The 25648-nt window shown below is 42.7% G+C and overlaps 1 protein-coding gene across 3 annotated transcripts in view; it reads left to right on the top strand.

The window, feature by feature from the left end:
* The window catches only part of EDC4 (enhancer of mRNA decapping 4), a 1216007-nt gene that overhangs the window by 934064 nt on the left and 256295 nt on the right, over window positions 1–25648 (top strand). For all 3 annotated transcript variants that reach the window (XM_077288123.1, XM_077288125.1, XM_077288126.1), the window contains one exon: window positions 1586–1805. In XM_077288123.1, the coding sequence (XP_077144238.1) occupies window positions 1586–1805 (220 nt within the window). The remainder of the gene's footprint in view (window positions 1–1585; window positions 1806–25648) is intronic.

Raw genomic sequence — 25648 nt, 5'->3', positions numbered from 1 at the left:
GATACTCCAGTAAAGAACAGAACCAGATGGAAAAGATTATACTAAGTGACATATGCATACTAAATAATTACCTTCCCAATTGCTCTACTGGGAATACTGTGCTGTGATTTTCTTTGTCTTACAGGGATTATTCTCTTACAATGAGACAGCCAGCAATTGTGAATACTGAATAGATTCTAATTCCAAATGCAATTAGTTTTCTTCAATATATGTGAAATTATGTTTTCATTTCTGTTACAGCCATGTGATATGTACGGTAACCTCTTTTTATTTGACCTTGGACTTATCTTATGCTCTTTACATTTTGTTCAAATTAACTTGATAAAGGCCGGAAGGCGGAAACGTCTGTATATCAATCTGTCTCACAGACTGATTGATACAGGAAAGATATATATCCTGTTACCGTGTTAGCCAGTAGATAGAACAATGTTTAGAATTGAGAGTCCTCAGTGGTTGATACCTTTTAATGGCTAACTGAAAAGATGGTAACAAATTGCAAGCTTTCGAGACTACACAGGTCTCTTCATCAGGCATAGACTAATACAAATTCTGAAGAATCACATATTTATGCACAACATAGCACTATCATATATCATATCCACTGAGGACTCTCAATTCTAAACATTGTTCTCACAGACTGATTATAATTCACCTTTATGTAGAGCCGAAGATTTTCTTTCTTAAAAGATTTCCCTTCTTGGCACCAACTTAGCAGAGTGCAATATCTCCCTTTGTCTATGACTAATGTACTTACAGCTTGCCTGCCTCTCCCCTCATTAAACTGCCTGTCTCTTGTCTCTGAAGGGCAGGTCACTCAGTGACCTGTCAGTCAGATAAAGGAAGCAGGCAGTGGGAGGGTAAAAGGCACAGAAGCAGCAGAGGTTGCAGAACTGCAGTGCCAGCCCATTACACAATTTGTACATTGGATTTTTTTAAAACAGCAAAACTGATTTCTACAATTAGAGTTAAGGATTTAATGAGCATGAAAAGCACATTTACATGCATACCATTAGTTTGGGGTCTAAAATCCTGATGACAGGTTCTCTTTATGTAAAAGAAAAAGTGATATGGGCACCTTTGAAAAAAATGTTAACTTTTTTTTTCACTTTACATAATGCTCATAATAAAGGTGGTAAAATATTTTTTTCCCTAAATCAATAGCAGTTTATTAGAGTGTGAAAAGAACTGAACGGGTTGTGTGATGCTGACAAGATTTTATTCAAATTGTCTCTCCCAAGAATAGAGGACTAGAACTCTAGTGCCACCTATAGAAAGAAGCAATCCTGAAAGTCAGTATCGACCCTTTAACGAGCCCATGTGACAAGGCTCATTAAAGGGTCGACATTGACTTTTTGGATTGCTACTTGCTATAGGTGGCACTAGAGTTTTAGTTTGCTTCCTCTCTGAGTAAACAATTTGCATATTTCCCAGAGGAGCATTGCAGCATGCTTAACATGTCAGTCACCGCAAGGAGAAATGTCACCCCTTGTATACCTGACAAGAATTTAATAATTTTATTTGTTATGTGTAATACTTGAAGTTAAACCATCTTGATGTATTAATCGCATGTAACTTTTGTTTCCAGTATGCAAGACTCTATCCTATGTCAGGTGCAAAGAATTATCAAAGAAGAAGTGAATCATGCTATGAAGGAGCAGCAGGCTGCAGTCACCTCGAGCATTATGCATGCTATGAGATCTGCAGCAGGGACACCTATTCCATCTTCTCATCATGACTATCATTCTCAGCAGACACAAATCATGCAACTGCTTCAACAAGGCCATCTCAACCAAGCTTTTCAGCAGGTAAAAGTAACCCCTGGCTGTTCTGACTTTGGCCATACGTGCAGTGTTGTGGCTAAACATCTCTGTACGCCACTACAACATGGCAGCAGAGTGCAAGTGATTGGAGTCTCATTGCAACCTCTAAGTCTTTAAGGCTATGTGCACACGTTCAGGATTTTTAGCGTTTTTTCGGCCATTTTCTGCCAAAAAACACTAAAAAAACGCTTACATAAGCATCCCATCATTTTTAATGCATTCCGCCATGCTGCGTTTTTTTCCACGGCGGAATCACATTCTGGAAAAAAACACGCAGCATGTTCATTCTTAGTGTGGAATCGCGGGGATTCCGTACACATAGGAATGCATTGATCCGCTTACTTCCCGCATGGGGCTATGTCCATCATGCGGGAAGTAAGCGGATCATGTGCGGTTGGTACCCAGGGTGGAGGAGAGGAGACTCTCCTCCAGGCCCTGGGAACCATATACCTGTAAATAAAAAAGAATTAAAATAAAAAATTGTGTTTTTCCTATCGCCATGACAGCACCCACTACGAGAGAGGGGATCCGCCCACCATCAGGACAGGAACCTACAGGTTAAAAAGGGGCGGTCCCCCTCGCCCTCCAGCTTTTGGGTTCCTGTCCGGACGGCGGGAGCCTGCAGGTCAGCTTACCCAGGTCCACCAAGCCTCTGCGCGGTTTCCGGAAAGAAGAGCAGAATCGGGGGCACTGGAAGCAGTGTCGGGGGTGTACTGCTCACAGACCCCCCCCCTCGTCTGGCGGGAGTGAGATGCGTTCCCAGGGAATGCCGCCCTGGGTCGCAGACGCGCGACGCTTCTGAGCGGATGTCGGCGCTTGTGACTCGGAAGTAGTTGTTCTACTTCCGGGGGGTGGAGCCCAGAGGAGGAGCGTAGCAGATACAAAATGCAGAGCCGAGGAGGGTGAGTGTGCGTGGCAACATGTCCTCAATAGGGGACGCCGAGCATTTGCAGATGACAGAGCAGCAAAGGAAGAGCAGCAGTCGGTCACGCAGCAGTGACATGGTACGCGGGCGGCTGAGTGGCAACCCGACGTCAGGTGGCACCTCACCTCCTCAGAGACCGGTACTCTATCATCAGCGACGGGTGAGTGTTTAATTCCAGCCCCAATAGCTGATTATGCTGTTTTGTGCTATGCTTTGTTATAGGTTAAAAAGGTTACATAGTCAAAACATAAACAGTGTGCTTTGTGTACGGAACCATTGCCAGACAGCTATATAAAGAAATTGTGTCAGGCTTGTATCTGCTGTACTTTGGAAGAAGGCCCACTCCATACATCGAATTTGAGGGAGCTCATTAGGGAATAAATAAAATGTTCCCTTAAATCAAGACGGCACGAAAAAATCAGTATGGATGTGATATCTGATTCAAGCACTTCCCTACAAGAGGGCGAATGTTCAGAGAGCTCCTCGCCATCCTCCTCGGATGAGGAAGGAAGGCCCTGTTTTTCTATGGAAAATATGGAAACCCTAGTTAAAGCAGTTTGGGCAACTATGGATGTCACAGAAAATAAAGAAGCAAAATCCACCCAGGACATTGTTTGCGGGGCTGTGCCAGAGAAATCGTAAAACTTTCCCGGTAGGGGACACAATAAAAGATCTGGTTAGACGGGAGTGGGATAAGCAGGATAAAGGGTTTTTACCATCCGCTGCAAAAAGATACCCCTTTGATGATGACCTCTTATCTCAATGGATAAAGATCCCTAAAGTAGACGCAGCAAGTGGCCTCCACCTCAAAATCAGCCTCGCTACCACTGGAAGATGTGGGACTCCTTTAGGACCCGTGAGACAGAAAGGCAGACATGTTCCTAAAGAAAGTGTGGGAATTGTCTTCGGGAGCCTTTAAACCCGCAATCGCTGGTACTTGTACTGCCAGATCCGTTATGGTCTGGGTAAGTTAGCTAGAAGAGCAACTTAAGGCAAAAGTTCTTAGAGAGAAATTGTTGGATTCCCTGTCCCAGATCCGAGAAGGAGTAGCCTATTTAGCGGATGCTTCGGTAGACTCTTTAAAATTAGCGGCAAGGTCAGCTGGTCTTTCAAATGCGGCCCGGCGGGCACTTTGGCTTAAGACCTGGAAGGGGGATGCTCAGGCTAGAGCCAAGTTGTGCACCATTCCATGTAGGGGTGAGTACCTATTTGGCCCGGTGCTGGATGATATCCTTGTGAAGGCGGAAGATAGGAAAAAGGGATTTCCTAAAGTATTTAATCCCACCTTTAGGAACGCCTTCAGAAGACGCATGCCTTTCAGAAGATTTCAATCGGACCAGCAAGGATATAGTCGCGATTGGGAACCAGCAGAAAAAAAGAAAAAAGGTGGATACTATGGAAATTCCTCATCTTCTTCAAGACGCAGACACAACTATAGATAGGAAAGATCTCCCAGTGGGGGTAGATTGAAATTCTTCCTCGATAAATGGACTAAAATAACTTCTAGTAACTGGATATTGGGGGTAGTTGCGTCAGGGTTGAAGTTGGAATTTCTGAAGATTCCCCCAAATCATTTTGCATTAACTTAGCTTGATTCTCCAGCTCAACAGCAGGCCCTAGAAAGAGAGATTCAACAGTTATTTAAAAAGCGGGTTATTGAAGAGGTTCCAAAACAGCAGGAGAAGACTGGATTTTATTCTTCAATATTTTTGATTTCTAAACCCGTCGGGTCCTTTAGGACTATCATATATTTGCGTAAATTAAATAAATTTCTTCAATACCGCGCTTTTAAAATGGAATCTATTAAGTCAACAACTAAACTTTTGTTTCCCAGGTGTTACATGTCGGTACTGGATCTAAAATATGCATACTATCATCTGCCAGTTTACAAAGATCACCAACAGTTCCTCAGGATGGCAGTGCGGGTAGACCATCAGGTTAGGCATTTTCAATTTCTAGTAAAAAATGATACACCAATGTGCATCCAGGTGTTCGCGCTGATGTAACCCTTCTCAAATGGATTTATGTATGGAAGTCCTTAAAAAACAATCCAATAGTAGTATAACTCGCCTGTGGAATAGTAGATTTAAATGCTCCTTGAAATTTCACACAAGTGGTGTGTAAGAACAGTAATAAATATAATGCTCTTACCCCAAAAATACGGAATCAATGCAACTGAAAGGTATCCTTGTGCGGAGAATCTGGATCCTGATGTTAGGCGGGTGGGCGCCAACTGCCCCGGTCGGTGACAGTATGGAGCTCCTCCCAGCCACACGTGCAGCGGCGTAGAGTCCGGCAGGCTGACTCGTGCGCAAAGTGAATAGAGCGCTGGAGTAGGACCTGTGTGACGGAGTGAACCGCGTGATAGTGCACGTGATCAGGAGCTGGGTACGAATGGCGGTGGGGACCAAACAACTTCCGACGCATTTCGGAGACGTCCGTCTCCTTCCTCAGGGATGGCCCCCGCCCCCAAATAAAGGTCCTTATATTCCATTTGCACCAGAGTTTATTGGAAGCCGAACAATTCAATCTCACTATTGAGACCTCTAGGAATAATAGAGTCCAAAGTAAAAATCCATTTTGTTTCAACCCTCGACATGGTTTTGATAGTTTCCTCCTCTCCAGTGAGGGGCTATTTTTCCAATACCCACAACTTCCATATTCTGAACCATACCGTTGTGCTGTTCAATAAAATGTTTGGAAAGCGGATGAGATAGAAATTTTTTCTTAATATTTCTGATGTGCTCATTGATTCTTATTCTCAGGGGTCTTTTTGTCCTCCCCACATATATCTTTTTACATATGATGATATAAATGACCCCTGTAGTAGAGCAGGTTATAAATTCCTTAATAAAAAATCTCTTATCTTTATCAAAATAAATTTGTTTTCTAATCTTAGCTTGCTTGCATGTACTACATTTTTGGCATGGGAAAAAGCCTTTCAAAATATTTTTCGATAGTCGTTTGTTTCCATTGCGGTTTGTTTTGTATCATGGGGGCAATGGAATTGCCCAAGTTGCGGCATTTTTTATATATAAAATGAGGACGTTGCGGTATTTTATCCCCCACAATTTTATCGTTTTTCAATATGTGCCAGTGTTTGTTTACAATTTTCCGCAGGATGTTGGAGTTGGCATTAAATTGAGTAATAATAGGAATAAAATCCAAATCCTCCTTCGGTTGACACTTGAAGTTCAACAGATCTTGACGTGATTTAGAAAAAGCCGCTCTCTTTGCTATTCCCAAAGTATCTTCCTTATATCCCTTTTCCAAAAATTTACTTGTTAATATTTTTGCCTCTATATCAAGGTCTTGAGGCCTAGAGCAGTTTCTATGTATCTGCATGAACTAACTCTTAGGGATATTCAATAGCCACTGGGGAAGATGGCAACTGTCCAATGGAATAAAGCTGTTAGAGTCAGTAGGTTTCTGATAAGTACGTGTATGGATACTTCCCTCTTCAATAAAAATGTTAAGATCTAAAAAGTTTATTGCACAATTACTAGTGCTGCCACTAAAGTTTAAAAGAAATTCATTTTTATTTAAATCAATTAAAAAGTGGTTCAGCGATTCCTGACCACCTGACCATATAAAAATCATGTCGTCTATAAAACGTTGCCAGAGGACCAGGTTCGCGCGTAGAGAGCCTCCAGGGTAAATGAAGGATTCTTCCCATCTACCTACATACAGATTAGTATAACTATGCGCGAACCTGGTCCCCATAGCAGTACCCCACTGCTGGGAGTAGTAGTTCTCGTAAATAAAATATTTATGCGTTAAAATAAAATGCATGCACTCCCCTAAAAAATAAATTTGTTCAATAGGCATTTCTGAATGTTTCTTCAAAAAATGCTTTGCGGCATCACACCCATTTATATGATCAATCACAGTATATAAAGATGAAATGTCTAGGGTGCCCAATATAAAGTGATCCTGCCACTTTATATTTTGTAAAAGTTTTAGAATATGGGCGCTATCCTTGAGATATGCTGGCAAATGTGGTATCAAATTCTGGAGGTGACAGTCCACAAACTTGGACATATTAGATGTTAGACATTGGATCCCAGATATGATGGGTATTCCTGGTGGTTTCTTGCTATCTTTATGGATCTTAGGCAAATAATAAAAAACTGCCATCCTTGGTGGTCCACTATTAATAAATTTGAATTTGTCTTAATTAATAAAGCCTTTTATCTAATCCTCTTTTGGTTAGAGTTTTCATCTCTTTAATGAATCCATTGGTAGAATCTTTATTTAGCTTTCTATATGTTTTAGAATCCCCCAGAAGCCTCATGGCTTCATTGTTATAAGCTTTTTGATTTAAAACAACTATACCCCCCCCCCCCCCCTTATCTGCAGGGCGTATGACCAGTTCATTTTGTTTCTGTAGGGAAACCAAGGCTGGTCTCTCCTTCCAAGTGAGGTTATATTTAAATCTATTACAGTGATTAGTATTAATTTTACGTACTTCTTCAATCACATTAGTTTGGAATGTTTCCATCTGTGTTGAATACTCATTAACTGGATGGAAATAAGACTTATTTTTAAGTGTGGTATGAACGTATCTGGTAGATGATTGTTCTAAATTAGCACAAGTTGGATTTTTAAGGAAATATCTACGAATAGCTAGTTTTCTCATAAATAATTTGATACCATTATATGCTTCAAATTTGTTGAATTTGCTCGTAGGAGCGTATTTGGAGATACTTGGTTGGTGTCGAGAATGTGGTCACTTAAATTGAAAATGGTGGTTCCATTCGGGTCAACACTGCTTCTTAATTGTTTCTTTTTTTTTGGTGAATTTCCCACCCCTGCACCCTCTCTTATGGGGACCAGGTTCGCGCCTAGTTATGCTAATCTGTATGTAGGTAGATGGAAAGAATCCTTCATCTACCCTGGAGGCTCTCTATGCGCGAACCTGGTCCTCTGGCAACGTTTTATAGACGACGTGATTTTTATATGGTCAGGTGGTCAGGAATCGCTGAACCACTTTTTAATTGATTTAAATAAAAATGAATTTCTTTTAAACTTTAGTGGCAGCACTAGCAATTGTGCAATAAACTTTTTAGATCTTAACATTTTTATTGAAGAGGGAAGTATCCATACACGTACTTATCAGAAACCTACTGACTCTAACAGCTTTATTCCATTGGACAGTTGCCATCTTCCCCAGTGGCTATTGAATATCCCTAAGGGTACCGTCTCACAGTGGCACTTTGGTTGCTACGACGGCACGATCCGTGACGTTCCAGCGATATCCATATGATATCGCTGTGTCTGACACGCAGCAGCGATCAGGGACCCCGCTGAGAATCGTACGTCGTAGCAGATCGTTTGGAACTTTATTTTGTCGCTGGATCTCCCGCTGTCATCGCTGGATCGGTGTGTGTGACACCGATCCAGCGATGTGTTCGCTTGTAACCAGGGTAAACATCGGGTTACTAAGCACGGCCCTGCGCTTAGTAACCCGATGTTTACCCGGGGACCTCGGCATCGTTGGTCGCTGGAGAGCTGTTTGTGTGACAGCTCTCCAGCGACCACACAATGACTTACCAACGATCACGGCCAGGTCGTATCGCTGGTCGTGATCGTTGGTAAATCAGTAGCAGACACAGAGATGACACCTTTATAAATATATATTATCAAAATAAGAATGGAATATAATATCAAAAGATTATAAACACTAGGTCACCCCGTGTGTCAAATTCATAGTGTAAGACCACTACCTAGAAGAGAAAGACTGCACCGACACAGAGACTTGGACCAATAAGAAAGTGACAGGGAATAATTATCATAAAATTAATTTTTATTTGATAACAATAGTGACAAACATCAAAACTTAATATTAAAAATGTATATATTATCTAATGATATAGTACAATGCAATACTGTGCACAGATTAAGCCGCTTTATAATAAGGCAGGCCAATTTATACAGAGGTAAAGGGCAATCAATGGCATAATAAATCCAAAAAATCATGTGCAGGACAACAGTCAAATTTAATACCAACACAAAACAGTGTATATAATATGTAACAATATATATAAAAATTAATATAAAATGTGTTATGTGTAAAAACCAATATCCACCACTAGGTGGTGCAAGAGACCCAATCCAATAAAAATGTGGTAGAAAAAGTGCTATGTGCAATGACTGCTGACCGACACAAGGGGCATCTAGGTTAAAAGACCCAGAAAAAGTGTTCCGTGCTATATAAATAAGTATGCCAGATTACTTACAAATTGCCAGGGATGATTACAGGGCTGCCAGCGGCTCAATGTGCACCCCGACGCGCGTTTCGGACATCCAGTCCTTCGTCAGGACTGGATGTCCGAAACGCGCGTCGGGGTGCACATTGAGCCGCTGGCAGCCCTGTAATCATCCCTGGCAATTTGTAAGTAATCTGGCATACTTATTTATATAGCACGGAGCACTTTTTCTGGGTCTTTTAACCTAGATGCCCCTTGTGTCGGTCAGCAGTCATTGCACATAGCACTTTTTCTACCACATTTTTATTGGATTGGGTCTCTTGCACCACCTAGTGGTGGATATTGGTTTTTACACATAACACATTTTATATTAATTTTTATATATATTGTTACATATTATATACACTGTTTTGTGTTGGTATTAAATTTGACTGTTGTCCTGCACATGATTTTTTGGATTTATTATGCCATTGATTGCCCTTTACCTCTATATAAATTGGCTTGCCTTATTATAAAGCGGCTTAATCTGTGCACAGTATTGCATTGTACTATATCATTAGATAATATATACATTTTTAATATTAAGTTTTGATGTTTGTCACTATTGTTATCAAATAAAAATTAATTTTATGATAATTATTCCCTGTCACTTTCTTATTGGTCCAAGTCTCTGTGTCGGTGCAGTCTTTCTCGTTGGTAAATCGTTTAGTGTAACGGTACCCTTAGAGTCAGTTCATGCGGATACATAGAAACTGCTCTAGGCCTCAAGACCTTGATATAGAGGCAAAAATATTAACAAGTAAATTTTTGGAAAAGGGATATAAGGAAGAAACTTTGGGAATAGCAAAGAGAGCGGCTATTTCTAAATCACGTCAAGATCTGTTGAACCCCACGTGTCAACCGAAGGAGGATTTGGATTTTATTCCTATTATTACTCAATTTAATGCCAACTCCAACATCCTGCGGAAAATTGTAAACAAACACTGGCACATATTGAAAAACGATAAAATTGTGGGGGATAAAATACCGCAACTTCCTCGTTTTATATATATAAAAATGCCGCATCTTGGGCAATTCCATTGCCCCCACGATACAAAACAAACCGCAATGAAAACAAACGACTATCGAAAAATATTTTGAAAGGCTTTTTCCCATGCCAAAATTGTAGTACATGCAAGCAAGCTAAGATTAGAAAACAAACGCATTTTGATAAAGATGATGAGAGATTTTTTATTAAGGAATTTATAACCTGCTCTACTACAGGGGTCATTTATATCATCATATGCCCATGTAAAAAGATAAATGTGGGGAGGACAAAAAGACCCCTGAGAATAAGAATCAATGAGCACATCAGAAATATTAAGTAAAAAATTATATCTCATCCGCTTTCCAAACATTTTATTAATGAAAACCAAACCACCAAGGATAGGAAACCACCAGAAAATAAATGAACTTGGGAATAAGTTAGAAAATATGCCTTTATTTATAAGATTGGCAACAATTACATAAAATAAAAATTCATATAATATAAAGTGACCCCTGACGAAGGACATAAATCCGAAACGCGCGTCGGGCGCACGCAGGTCCAGGTCTCTCTTACCCCCCAGGTATATATAAATCTATTTTCTTCCATATATTGCTGTGCTATCTACTATTTACAAATGGCTACGTATCGTTTGGTCTGATCACAGACAGGTACATGTGTGCACTTTATATTATTGGGTTGCTTTAATCCCTTGCTAATTTGCACTTTTTTGCACTATTTGCACAGTATTTTAAAGCACTATTTTTGCATCTTTTTGCACAGTGTTATAATTTCAAACTGCATTTTTGCACATAATCTAGTTCATTTACTTTTTGGGTGTAACACCACTTTTTTAACCTTTTGCACTCTATGATATGCATAGTCTAAAAAGGAGTTATTACACTGGGGGTTGTGCAATTAAGAGTATATATTTCCTGGACCATGTGAATAAAAGCTATATGTGCTTTTAATTTATATTTTAATATACAATATATGAATTTTTATTTTATGTAATTGTTGCCAATCTTATAAATAAAGGCATATTTTCTAACTTATTCCCAAGTTCATTTATTTTCTGGTGGTTTCCTATCCTTGGTGGTTTGGTTTTCATTTCTTTATTACAGTGGTTTCCACTGGTAATACTTCATAGTACACCCTGACCACGGTCATATTTTTATTAAGAATATTCTTTAGATCTATTTAATTGTGTGGATCATTCTGGGTAGTCTGTGTTTAACAAACATTTTATTGAACAGCACAACGGTATGGTTCAGGATATGGAAGTTGTGGGTATTGAAAAAATAGCCCCTCACTGGAGAGGAGGAAACTATCAAAACCATGTCGAGGGTTGAAACAAAATGGATTTTTACTTTGGACTCTATTATTCCTAGAGGTCTCAATAGTGAGATTGAATTGTTCGGCTTCCAATAAACTCTGGTGCAAATGGTATATAAGGACCTTCATTTGGGGGCAGTGGCCATCCCTGAGGAAGGAGACCGACGTCTCCGAAACGCGTCAGAAGTTGTTTGGTCCCCACCGCCATTCGTACCCAGCTCCTGATCACGTGCACTATCACGCGGTTCACTCCGTCACACAGGTCCTACAACGGCGCTCTATTCACTTTGCGCACGACTCAGCCTGCCGGACTCTATGCCGCTGCACGTGTGGCTGGGAGGAGCTCCATACTGTCACCGGCCGGGGCAGTTGGCGGCCACCCGCCGAACATCAGGATCCAGATTCTCCGCACAAGGATACCTTTCAGTTGCATTGATTCCGTATTTTTGGGGTAAGAGCATTATATTTATTACTGTTCTTACACACCACTTGTGTGAAATTTCAAGGAGCATTTAAATCTACTATTCCACAGGCGAGTTATACTACTATTGGATTGTTTTTTAAGGACTTCCATACATAAATCCATTTGAGAAGGGTTACATCAGCGTGAATACCTTGATGCACATTGGTGTATCATTTTTTACTTGTTTGCTTCTGCACAATCTTGTGTGGTGATTGTTTGTGTTCGCAGCAGACTCATTAACCCTATCATTTTTGCTATACTTTGCGCCACTCGAGACATATATATTTTCAATTTCTAGCAATGCCCTTCGGCTTGTCCATGGCACCTAGGATATTTACTAAAATTACTTCAGAAGTAATGGCCCATGTCAGCGAGAAGGATACCCTTGTGATACCCTATCTAGATGGTTTCTTGATAGTTGGAAATTTGGTTTGCCAATGTAAGGCCCGTGTAAACGCCATAATATCGTCTCTACAGGAACTCGGTTGGATGATCAACATAGAAAAATCAAGACTAGAACCTGCTTGGGTAACTGACAGCGTGTATACCAGTCATGAGATGGGCTCAAGCTCATACTCGTATGCTGCAGTTTGAGATCCTCCAGGCAGAAAAAGAATTCAGGGTTCTCTAAACGGGATACTCAGATTATCACCAGCCACTCTTCACGATCTAAAATGGTGGCTCAGTGTGCTTCATCTGTCAAAAGGAGTTTAGTGTTGCATCACCCCAGACAGGATAGTTACGACCGATGCCAGTCCATTTGGTTGGGGAGCCCACATGGGGGAGGTTCTGACCCAGGGGCGGTGGTCGGGTCTAGAATCCCAAAGCTCGTTAAATTTAAAAGAAATCTCAGCAGTCAAACATGCTCTCTTTCACTTGCTACCATCCCTGAAGGGTTCGCATGTACGGATACAGACCGACAATATGACAGTATTAACCTACCTCAACCATCAAGGAGGGACAAGGTCGCAATCTCTGATGTCCACTGCAGCACAGATACTGTCCTTGGCCGAGAGTCATTTTCGTTCTCTGTCAGCAATTCACATAAAAGGAGAGCTCAATATAGAGGCGGACTATTTCAGTCGCCATTCCCTTCGGCAGGGGGAATGGTCGCTAGACAAACAGATATTCAAACAGATAGGCTCTGGGGATTACCAGTCATAGATCTGTTTGCTACGAAAGAAAACAGGAAGGTCAGGGAGTTTGCATCTCTCCACTTAACAGACCAGCCGTGCATAGTAGATTCTTTTCGGGTCCGTTGGAACTTTCCGCTAGCATATGCATTTCCCCCAATGTGCTTGATTCCTCTGGTTCTCAGGAAGATCAGGGAGGAGAGAGCAATAATAATTCTAATTGCCTCCTTCTGGCCCAGGAGGCCGTGGTTCTCTCTCCTCAGAGCAATGTCAGTAACCAATCCTTGGGTGTTGCCAGTGGTTCCGGAGCTCCTTTCTCAAGGTCCATTTCATCATCCCAATTTGGAGACTCTTCATTTGACGGCGTGGAACTTGAGAGGGAGCTTCTGAGGGAAGAGGTTTTTCCAAGGCTTTGATATCTACCTTGTTAAAAAGCCGGATGGAGGTCACTACAAGGATTTATTCTAAGATCTGGAAGAAATTCCTTACATTCCATCAACAACCCCTAGCAGACAAACTTCCAATCCCGGCTTTTCTGGAATTCCTACAGAAAGGTTGGGAAATTGGTTTGGCAGTTAATACACTGAGGGTCCACATTTCAGCTTTAGGGGCCTTATATAACAGCAATGTAGCAGAACATAGATGGATTGCTATATTAAAGCATGTCAGCGTTGTAACCCGGTCCATATTGCAAGATTGCCCCCTTGGGATCTAAATTTAGTACTCGAGACGTTAACTGAACCTCCTTTCGAACCATTGGAGTCTTATTCCAATTAAAAATTTGACCCTAAAGACAGCTCTACTTTAAGCGTTAACATCTGCTAGGAGGGTTAGTGATATCCAAGCATTATCAGTTGATCCTCCCTATCTAATAATCCTCCAGGACAAAATTGTCTTAAAACTAGATCCTGCATACTTGCCAAAGGTAGCAGCTAGGTTTCATAGAAGCCAGGAGATATACCTTCCATCCTTTTATGAAAATCCAGCTTCAGAACAGGAGGAAAAATATCATACTCTAGATGTTAAAAGGGCAGTATTAGAGTATTTGAATAGGACACAAAGCTGGAGACAGAGTAGGGCTTTGTTTGTTTCTGTCCAGAATCGAAGGAAAGGTTCAAGTGTCACGAAGAGTTCTATCGCTAGATGGATTAGGAATGCGATATGTCTTGCTTATTCCGCCAAAGGGGAGACACCACCAGAGGGCATCAAAGCGCACTCCACTAGGGCTATGGCATCATCCTGGGCGGAGAAGGCAGATGTCCCCATTGATATGATATGTAAGGCGGCAGGCCACTTGGTCATCACCTTCCACCTTTTATAAGCACTGTCGCCTTGATCTATCTGCTAATTCTAGCCTACACTTTGGCCGTTCAGTACTTAGTGCTGTGGTCCCTCCCGTTAAATAGTCTTTGAAAGTCTCTCATAGTGGTTGCTGTTGTGGCGATAGGAAAACCGGTTTTTACTTACCGGTAGTAGGATTTTACAGAGTCCACAACAGCACCCGTACATTCTCTCCCCCCCCTGTATTTAATTACTTATTCTTGCACTCTATTGGAAGGTGTGCTTTAGATATCACTCTATAGAGGTGATGGTATTTAGTATTGTTTAAGATATTATCATATACTGATTCATTGGCAGTATCCCTTGTACTCTGGAACACAAACTGGAGGGCGAGGGGGGCCGCCCCTTTTTAACCTGTAGGTTCCTGTCCTGATGGTGGGCGGATCCCCTCTCTCGTAGTGGATGCTGTCGTGGACTCTGTAAAATCCTATTACCGGTAAGTAAAAAACGGTATTCTCACCTTCCGGCGGCCTCCACAGCCTTCCCGTTCCTCGCGATGCTCCCTTTCCTAGTAATGTCTCGTGTGATGCTAAGTCATCTTGGGTCATTGCCGTGACGCATTATTGGGAATGGGAGCATCGCAAGGAGCGGGAAGGCTGCGGGGGCCGTCTGAAGGTGAGAATATCACGATTTTTTTTTTTTTTTACATTATTTTAACATTATATCTTTTTACTATTGATGCTGCATAGGCAGCATCAATAGTAAAAAGTTGGTCACACTTGTCAAGCACTATATTTGACAAGTGTGACCAACCTGTCAATCAGTTTTCCAAGCGATGTTACAGATCGCTTTGAAAACGCTAGCATTCTGCAAGCTAATTACGCTTGCAAAATGGTAGTGTTTAGCGGGAAAACGCATGCCAATTCCGCATACGTTTTACCCGCGGCAGGAGTTGCGGAATTGCATAGGCAATTCCGGACTTGTGCACATAGCCTAAGGTACAGCCGCAGACAAGTTGCAATAATTTGGATTTTTTACATTGTGCTAGTATATAATAGCTTCATAAAGTAATCTCTCACCGTGTAACCTCTGTAACGGCCATAGTCGCCTTGTAGCCCTAGCTGCATGATGTAACAGAACAAATGGTTATACGTTTGTATAATGCCTGTTTCCCCCCTTCTTCATTGTTTCACTGCTAGGTGTATTTACTACTAGCAAATAGAATCATGTGGTTAATGAATTGTGCTTCCTACAAATAGTCACTTTTGAAGGCAGGTTCTGCAGACACACACAGAGAGCTTGATTCATCATTTGCATTTTTGTTAAGTGACTCTTCTTTATCTTGTGGTCTTCTCCAACATGTTTTGCACCAAATGTATCACAATGGGGCACAAAATATATACATTTTGTGCAAATATTTTTTTTTTATTTTTTTTTTATGAACAAAAGTCGCATGTATTTCAAAATGCACCAAGAACTGCTAGTATACTTACAATCACTGCAGCGGAACACTTGAGGTAAACTTTGCAACAAACACACAAGTAAATACATACAAAATAGACTTTAAAAGGGTACAAACAAAAAGAAGAACTTGTTGCAAAAAAAAAAAAAAAACAGACCATTAAAACATGGCACAAATACAATGGTGTAGCTATAGTTTCAGCTTGGGGGGGGGGGTGGGGCTGAAAAATCTGAGTGGGCTCTTAATCAGGTTATCGTGACTACAGCTACCTGGTGCACCCTAATTGTGAGTATAGGGGAACATCAGCAGATGACCGCGATGTGATTGAAATAAATCTGTATACAAACACAAACACTGATATTACTATATGGTGACCATATCCTGGTAGATACCAGTCCTGCAGACCATATAAGAGATCACAGTACAGGTATAGATGGTGACTTCCAGTTCATGTTTACTTTTGCCATCTTTTCCATCTGGCCCAGACCGGCATGACCACGACCACTTTTCCAAACAGGACTCGTCTGCAGAGATTACGACAAAGGCACATCTGACTTCTCACATTTCCTGCACCGTCCCCATCTATTCACAACCTGCACAAACTCCTCATGCTGATGATACCCTTCTGCTGCCGTATGTGTCCCTATTACTGCACCTACTGTGCGGTACAATAATAGTGCTCCTCTTACCGCCCCACATAACAATGGCACCACTGTGCCCCTTACATAGTAATAATGACACCTTTGTGCTCTGTAGATAGTAAAATTGCCCCCCTAAAAATATTAAAGCCCTGTGTTAGTGCCCTCCACATTTTGTCCATAAAAAGTAATACCCCATATGCAACTTTGATGGTCACAATACTCTAACTGCCCCTATAACAGTAACAGTGCCCACTTAACATTTAATAATGTCCCCTGAGTGCCCCCGTGTACAGTAATAATGGCCCCAGATTCGAGCAGGCAGTCATGACGACTCTTTTGGCTTCTCAATTTTCTTCTATTGAGAGAAGTCAAACCTTTCTAGTGGACACTTGCAAATAGCAAACTTGGGGTCCATGACCCACCTGATAACATCAGTGATATTGGGGGCTCATGCAGAAGGTGCTCCCTGTCATGATTTGTCAGTCTGCAATCACATAAAGTGACTGCAGACATTTATTAAAAGCTGAAATTAATTTTATAATAAATTGTTTATTATTAAAATATTAATGCACTACTGGAGTGGTGCTTTAAGCGCAATTCCCTTTCCCCGGTCATATACTCATCCTCCGGCGTATTCACCGGTTTTTGGCACTGCTCCATTCCTGTGGCTCAATCTTTTGATCTCAGCTTCTGACTGGCCAGAAGTTAGAAGCTACATCACAAGCTCTGAATGTAAGTTTATGAAAGACAGACAGAGGCCAGAACGAGGTTCTCATAGACTCACATTGATTAGAGACTTCTGCGCTGCTCCATGAAACACTGGAGCAGCGGACTGGTCACAAACTGCAGGAGTTGGAGCCAAGCGGCTGTGAAAACAAATGAAAATGTCAGAAAGTGAGTATCAGTCGCCACTCCAGGGTGAAATAAAAAAAAAATGCTTTAGTGATGCTTTAAAGGGAATCTGTCACCCCTTGGGACATGTATGACCTATTAATATATGACACTCCTGATGAAGTAGCAGTGAAATGTGCGTTGGGGCGACGTGGTTCATACAGATTGACTTTACCACACTGTAAGGCTGGTTTCACATTTGCGGTTGTGTCCGCAGCGTTTGTGCCGCAATTTTCCGCATGTGTCGTGTATTCCTATCTTTAACATTAGGGACGCAGGTGTCTGCGATTGGTTGTGTTTTGCCGCGTTTGACAACGCATGCGTCGTTTCGTCGTCTGCGGCTTCGCGATGTAAACGCTACATGTAGTAATTTTTGAGGCGTCAATTTGCTGCCTAGAAACGTATGTGGTTGTTAGCAGAAGGAATGCGGCAAAAAGCCGCATTTCGTTCTGTGTGAACGCATACGCTTGCAAGCACATGTGTTTGCTTGCGTTTGTGAACGCATGTGTTACACCACAGGAAAACATGTCTAGATACTGATTAGCCACCCCCCACATACAAACTGATAAGAGGATACATACTAACTATATAACTATATATAATATAACTATACAGCAGACTGGGAAGCAGACCAGACAGAGGAAAGCACCTTGGAGGAAACAAGACTCTGAGCAATGTGAGTATATCAAAGCCAATGCCTTTATTTTCTATTTTCTGTCTCTATATGTCCTAATTTCTGTCATTTTTTTTTCTTTCTGCATGCATCAAAATGTCATCATCTGAGGAGGAGGAGCAACGGCCTGGGCCTGCACAAGGGGAAAATGTCAGTGAAGTGAGTACTCACCTCTTCAGATTGTCACTTCACTGTCACATCTACACGTGTCAAATTTTGTTCTTTTCCTTTTCTTAGAGCAGTTCTTCCACTGTGGCAGAGGCTGAGCAGGAGCAGCGTGGAGACGCTCGGGTGGCAAGGCGGCAGCGTGTAAGTATACCTGGCTGACTGTTTATTGTATCCTGACTTTACTGTTCTTGAATGTTCATTTCTTTACTTTCCTCTTTCTTTACCTTTTTACTTCTTGACTCCTTTTTGAGGACTCCTCCGCATTAAAAGATCCTATGGATCGCAAAGCAGATGGTCTGCTCAGGAGAACTTGGGAGTCCTCCGCAGCAATAATACGGGCCAATATAGCTGCAACATCTGTGGCCCGGTCAATGCATCTATGGATTGACGATTTGGAGGAACATCTCAAAGCCAAGACTTCCAGAGATGTTATTCTCAAATCCCTGCCGTTGCTTAAACTTGCAACAGGCTTTATGGCAGACGCTTCTGCTGAATCAGTACGCTTCGCGGCCAGAAGCGAATCCTTGTCTAACGCGGCCAGAAGAGCCATCTGGCTAAAAACCTGGTCGGGATATCCAGTCAAAAAATAAATTGTGCGGAATCCCATTCTCAGGGAATAAAGTATTTGGGCCTATTCTAGATGACATCTTAGAAAAAGCCTCAGATAAGAAGAAGGGGTTCCCTGAGGAAAATGCAAAAAAGTACCAGCCCTTTCGTAGATCCCGACCTAGTCAGAGGACAGACTACAGGGGGAAAGGGAAGACTGGGAGGTGGTCTTATCCCAAGGGTGGAAAGGGTAGAGACTCCATCTTCCCAGGTGCAGGTACATCAAAGCCAAACAAATGACATCAGGGTGGGTGGTCGGTTACAAAGATTTCTAGGGGGTTGGCAGAAAATATCCCAAAATCCGTGGATTCTGCCGGTGATTGCTCAGGGATACAAACTAGAGTTCTCCGACCATGTCCGCTCTCAGACTCCTCCATGTGGACAAACATCCAGGAGTTGTTGGAGTTAGAGGCGATTATTCCAGTTCCCATCTCAGAAAGAGGCAAAGGCCATTATTCACATTTGTTTTCAATAAAGAAACCGTCGGGGGACTCCCGGACGATCATAAATTTAAAACCACTAAACAGATGGATCCGGTACAAAAGATTCAGGATGGAATCTATAAAATCCACAACGCCTCGTATAGACAAGGACATGGTGATGTGCACCTTAGTACTAAGCATTGCATACTATCATGTCCCGATACATGCTTCCTACCAAAAATTCCTGAGATTTGCCCTAATGAACAAGGGGATATTACATCACTTCCAGTTCAAATGTCTCCCCTTCGGGCTTGCTTCGGTGCCCAGGATATTTACCAAACTGATGTCAGAGGTTGTGGCCTATCTAAGAAACCAGAATGTGACTATAGTACCATATCTGGACGACTTTCTGATAATGGCGAGATCAGAGAAGCTCCTCAGACTAGACTGCAGCTTCACTCTTTCCATCCTGCAGGATCTGGGGTGGATTGTGAACTGGAAGAAATCCTGCCTGGTCCCAGATTCCAGAATAAAAATTTTTGGGGTGATATTAGATTCAAATCTAAGAACATCTTTCTTACCAGAAGACAGACAAGAGGCCTTGATCAGGCACGTTCATCAATTCAGAAAAAGTACCCCCTCCATAAGAGAGGCAATGAGGATACTCGGCTTCATGACAGCATGCATACCCTGTGTGAAATGGAGCCAATTCCAGTCGCGAGAGTTACAGAGAGAAGTCTTGGGATCTTGGAACAGGAAACAGAGTTCCCTAGACAGGAAGATGATTGTGTCTCCATCAGTAAAGAGATGCCTAACCTGGTGGACCACACCGGAAAACCTGAGAGAGGGAGTTCCATGGATTCTCGATCCCTGTGTTACGGTTACCACAGACGCCAGTCAATACGGATGGGGCAGTCATATAAGAAGAACATACTATCAGGGAGAATGGACTCCTCAGATTGCCGCAAGATCATCAAATTTCAGGGAGCTGTATGCAATCTGGAAGGTGCTGTACCAGGCCCAGTCACAGGTCAGGGGCAGACACGTAATTATACTGTCCGACAATGTCACAGCAGTGGCATTTCTGAGACACCAGGGAGGTCCGAAACATCCACCTCTGCAACACTTAGCAGACCACATTTTCAGATGGGCGGAGAAATCGGTCAAATCCATCTCGGCAGTTCACCTGGAAGGCACCAAGATTCAAATAGCAGATTTCTTGAGCAGAACATCTGTACATCCTGGAGAATGGGAACTGAACCCAGAAGTATTCAGCAGTCTGTGCCAGAAATGGGGAACACCTCAAGTGGACCTTTTTGCCACCAGGTCAAACACACAGACCAGAGCATTTTTCTTGCTCAATCCTTTAGATGGAGCCATTGCAGTAGATGCCTTGTCTCAGTTTTGGGGAGAAGGTCTCCTGTACGCATTCCCGCCTCTTCCTCTGATACCGAAGACAATCAGGGAGATACGAGACGAGGGAGCAACCGTAATCCTGGTGGTAACTTTTTGGCCAAAAAGGAGCTGGTTTTCTCTACTATCCAGAATGTCAACAGAGAAACCAGTCTTATTACCGAACAGGCAGGACCTTCTTCTACAAGGGCCGGTGTTCCACAAGAACCCAGACTCTCTTCACCTATCTGCTTGGATCCTGAACGGCAAACCTTGAGATCCAGAGGCCTGTCAGAAGATGTCATTACCACACTGCAGGCAAGCAGAAAACCGGTGACTTCGGCGATTTACAACAAAATCTGGAAGCGGTATTGTTCCTTTCTGGGAGGAGTTTCTGTGGATGTTTCAAAACCAGACATTCCCAGAATCCTCGACTTCCTGCAACTCGGATTTGACAAGGGCCTTCAGCCTAGTACTCTAAAAGTACAGATTGCAGCGCTTAGTGTCTTTTTTGATACATCACTAGCGTCCCATCCCTGGAAAGCAAGATTTTCCAGGGCCGCACAGAGAATGAGGCCACTTGTGAGAAAATCAACTCCTCCTTGGGACTTAAACCTGGTCCTTAACCCCTTCCCGACCTTTGACGCATACGCTGCGTCATGAAAGTCGGTGCCAATCCGACCTGTGACGCAGCGTATGCGTCATGGAGGGATCGCATCCCTGCAGATCGGGTGAAAGGGTTAACTCCAATTTCACCTGATCTGCAGGGACAGGAGGAGTGGTGCTTCAGCCCAGGGGGGTGGCTTCACCCCCTCGTGGCTACGATCGCTCTGATTGGCTGTTGAAAGTGAAACTGCCAATCAGAGCGATTTGTAATATTTCACCCAAAAAAACGGTGAAATATTACAATCCAGCCATGGCCGATGCTGCAATATCATCGGCCATGGCTGGAAAACCTAATCTGTACCCCCCCACACCCACTGATCTCCTCCCCAGTCCTCCGTTATGTGGTCCGCCCCCCTAAGTCATCCTGTCCACTCCCCCCGTCGTCCTGTCCGCTCCCCCTGTGCTCCGGTCTCCCCCCCCGTGATCCGATCACCCCCCTTCATACTTACCGGACCTCCCGGTGTCCGTCCGTCTTCTCCATCTTCCAAAATGGCGGGCGCATGCGCAGTGCGCTCGCCGAATCTGCCGGCCGGCAGATTCGTTTCAGATATATTTTGATCACTGCGATATAGCCTATCACAGTGATCAAAATAAAAAAAATAGTAAATGACCCCCCCTTTATCACCCCCATAGGTAGGGACAATAATAAAAATAAATAAAATATTTTTTTTCTTTTTCTACTAGGGTTAGGGTTAGAACTAGGGTTAGGGGTAGGGTTAGGGGTAGGGTTAGGGCATGTGCACACAGTGCGGATTTGGCTGTGAATCCGCAGCGGATTGGCCGCATATCCGCAGCGGATTGGCCGCTGATCCGCAACGGATTGGCCGCTGCGAATTCATAGCAGTTTTCCATCAGGTTTACAGTACCATGTACACCTATGTAAAACCAAATCCGCTGTGCCCATGGTGCGGAAAATACCATGTGGAAACGCTGTGTTGTATTTTCCGCAGCATGTTAATTTTGTGCGGATTCCGCAGCTTTTTACACCTGTTCCTCAATAGGAATCCGCAGGTGAAATCCGCACAAAAAAACACTGGAAATCCGCTGTAAATCCGCAGGTAAAACGCAGTGCCTTTTACCTGCGGATTTTTCAAAAATGGTGCGGAAAAATCTCACACGAATCCGCAAAGTGGGCACATAGCCTTAGGGTTAGGGTTGGAATTAGAGTTAGGGTTGGAATTAGGGCTAGGGTTGGAAATAGGGTTAAGATTAGGCAGTTGTGGTTAGGGTTGGGATTAGGGTTAGGGTTGGGATTAGGGTTAGGATTAGGGTTAGGGTTGGGATTAGGGTTACGGGTGTGTTGGGGTTAGGGTTGTGGTTAGGGGTGTGCTGGGGTTAGGGTTGTGATTAGGGTTATGGCTACAGTTGGGATTAGGGTTAGGGGTGTGTTTGGGTTAGTGTTGAAGTTAGAATTGAGGGATTTCCACTGTTTAGGCACATCAGGGGTCTCCAAACGCAACATGGCGCCACCATTGATTCTAGCCAATCTTGCGTTCCAAAAGTCAAATGGTTCTCCCTCCCTTCCAAGCCCTGACGTGCGCCCAAACAGTGGTTTACCCCCACATATGGGGTACCAGCGTACTCACAACAAACTGGGCAACAAATATTGGGGTCCAATTTCTCCTGCTACCCTTGTGAAAATAAAAAATTGCTTGCTAAAACATCTTTTTTGAGGACAGAAAAATGATTTTTTATTTTCACGGCTCTGCGTTGTAAACTTCTGTGAAGCACTTGGGGGTTGAACGTGCTCACCACACATCTAGATAAGTTCTTTGGGGGTTTAGTTTCCAAAATGGTGTCACTTGTGGGGGGTTTCTACTGTTTAGGCACATCAGGGGCTCTGCAAACGTAACATGATGCCCGCAGACCATTCCATCAAAGTCTGCATTCCAAATCGTCACTACTTCCCTTCCGAGCCCCGGCATGTGCCCAAACAGTGGTTTACCCCCACATATGGGGTATCAGCGTACTCAGGAGAAACTGGACAACAACTTTTGGCGTCAAATTTCTCCTGTTACCCTTGGGAAAATTAAAAAATTCTGGGCTAAAAAAATATTTTTGAGGAAAGAAAACACATTTATTATTTTCACGATTCTGCATTATAAACTTCTGTGATGCACTTGGGCATTCAAAGTTCTCACCACACATCTAGATAAGTTCCCTTGGGGGTCTAGTTTCCAAAGTGGGGTCACTTGTGGGGAGTTCCTACTGTTTAGGTACATCAGGGGCTCTGCAAACGCAACGTGATGCCCGCAGAGCATTCCATCAAAGTCTGCATTTCAAAACGTCACTACTTCCCTTCCGAACCCCGATGTGTGCCAAAACAGTGGTTTACCCCCACAGAGAAACTGGACAACAACTTTTGGGGTCCAATTTCTCCTCTTACCCTTGGGAAAATAAAAAATTGTTGGTTAAAAAATCATTTTTGAGAAAAGAAAAATTATTTTTTTATTTTCATGGCTCTGCGTTATAAACTTCTGTGAAGCACTTGGGGGTTCAAAGTGCTCACCACACATCTAGATTAGTTCCTTGGGAGGTCTAGTTTCCAAAATGGGGTCACTTGTGCGGGAGCTCCAATGTTTAGGCACACAGGGGCTCTCCAAACGCGACATGGTGTCCGCTAATGATTGAAGCTAATTTTCCATTCAAAAAGCCAAATGGCGTGCCTTCCCTTCCGAGCCCTGCCGTGTGCCCAAACAGTGGTTTACCCCCACATATTGGGTATCATCATGCTCAGGACAAACTGGACAACAACATTTGTGGTCCAATTTCTCCTATTACCCTTGGGAAAATAAAAAATTCTGGGTAAAAAATCATTTTTGAAGAAAGAAAAATATTTTTTTATTTTCATGGCTCTGCGTTATAAACTTCTGTGGAGCATCTGGGGGTTTTAAGTGCTCACTATGCATCTAGATAAGTTCCTTGGGGGGTCTAGTTTCCAAAATGGGGTCACTTGTAGGGGAGCTCCAATGTTTAGGCACACAGGGGCTCTCCAAACGCGACATGGTGTCCGCTAACGATTGGAGCTAATTTTCCATTCAAAAAGTCAAATGGTGCGCCTTCCCTTCCGAGCCTTGCCGTGCACCCAAACAGTTGTTTACCCCCACATATGAGGCATCGGTGTACTCGGGAGGAATTGTCCAACAAATTTTAGGATCCATTTTATCCTGTTGCCCATGTGAAAATGAAAAAATTGAGGCTAAAATAATTTTTTTGCGAAAAAAAAGTACTTTTTCATTTTTACGGATTAATTTGTGAAGCACCTGGGGGTTTAAAGTGCTCACTATGCTTCTAGATAAGTTCCTTGGGAGGTCTAGTTTCCAAAATGAGGTCACTTGTGGGGGAGCTCCAATGTTTAGGCACACGGGGGCTCTCCAAACGCGACATGGTGTCCGCTAAAGATTGGAGCCAATTTTTCATTCAAAAAGTCAAATGGCGCTCCTTCCCTTCCGAGCCCTGCCGTGCGCCCAAACAGTGCTTTACCCCCACATATGAGGTATCAGCGTACTCAGGACAAATTGGACAACAACGTTCGTGGTCCAGTTTCTCCTTTTACCCTTGGGAAAATAAAAAAATTGTTGTGAAAAGATCATTTTTGTGACTAAAAAGTTAAATGTTAATTTTTTCCTTCCATGTTGCTTCTGCTGCTGTGAAACACCTGAAGGGTTAATAAACTTCTTGAATGTGGTTTTGAGCACCTTGAGGGGTGCAGTTTTTAGAATGGTGTCACTTTTGGGTATTTGCAGCCATATAGAACCCTCAAACTGACTTCAAATGTGAGGTGGTCCCTAAAAAAAATGGTTTTGTAAATTTTGTTGTAAAAATGAAAAATCACTGGTCAAATTTTAACCCTTATAACTTCAGAATAAAAATTCAAAATGTGAAAATTGCAAAATTTTCAAAATGTTCGCCACATTTCTGTTTTTTTCACAAATAAACTCAGAAATTATCGACCTAAATTTACCACTAACATGAAGCCCAATATGTCACGAAAAAACAGCCTCAGAATCGCTAGGATCCGTTGAAGCGTTCCTGAGTTATTACCTCATAAAGGGACACTGGTCAAAATTGCAAAAAATGGCCAGGTCATTAAGGTCAAAATAGGCTGGGTCATAAAGGGGTTAAAACTGTGTGTGAAACCCCGTACTTGTTATCAGAAGATATGAGCATAGCCAATCTCTCCTTTAAAACTGCCTTCCTGATTGCCATCACGTCAGCTAAAAGGCTGGGGGAGATGCAGGCTCTTTCCACCCTGAACCCATATCTTCAAATTTTTGGTGACAGGATAGTCTTAAAACTTAACCCAGCTTTCCTCCCCAAGGTAGTGTCCTCAACCAATATAAATCAGGAGATAATCCTTCCTCCATTCTGCCAACACCCTAGAAACGCAAATTAAGGGGTCTACCATAACCTTGACGTTAGGGAGACTGTTCTAAAATACCTGGGGGTGACAGAAAGTTGGAGACAGGACACTAACTTGTTCGTACAGTATGGTGGTCCAAATAGGGGTTGTAAAGCAGCAAAATCAACCATCGCT

This window comes from Ranitomeya variabilis, chromosome 2, assembly GCF_051348905.1.
Source record: "Ranitomeya variabilis isolate aRanVar5 chromosome 2, aRanVar5.hap1, whole genome shotgun sequence".
Classification (NCBI taxonomy): Eukaryota; Metazoa; Chordata; class Amphibia; order Anura; family Dendrobatidae; genus Ranitomeya; species Ranitomeya variabilis.
This window is presented reverse-complemented; position numbering and strand designations above follow the sequence as displayed.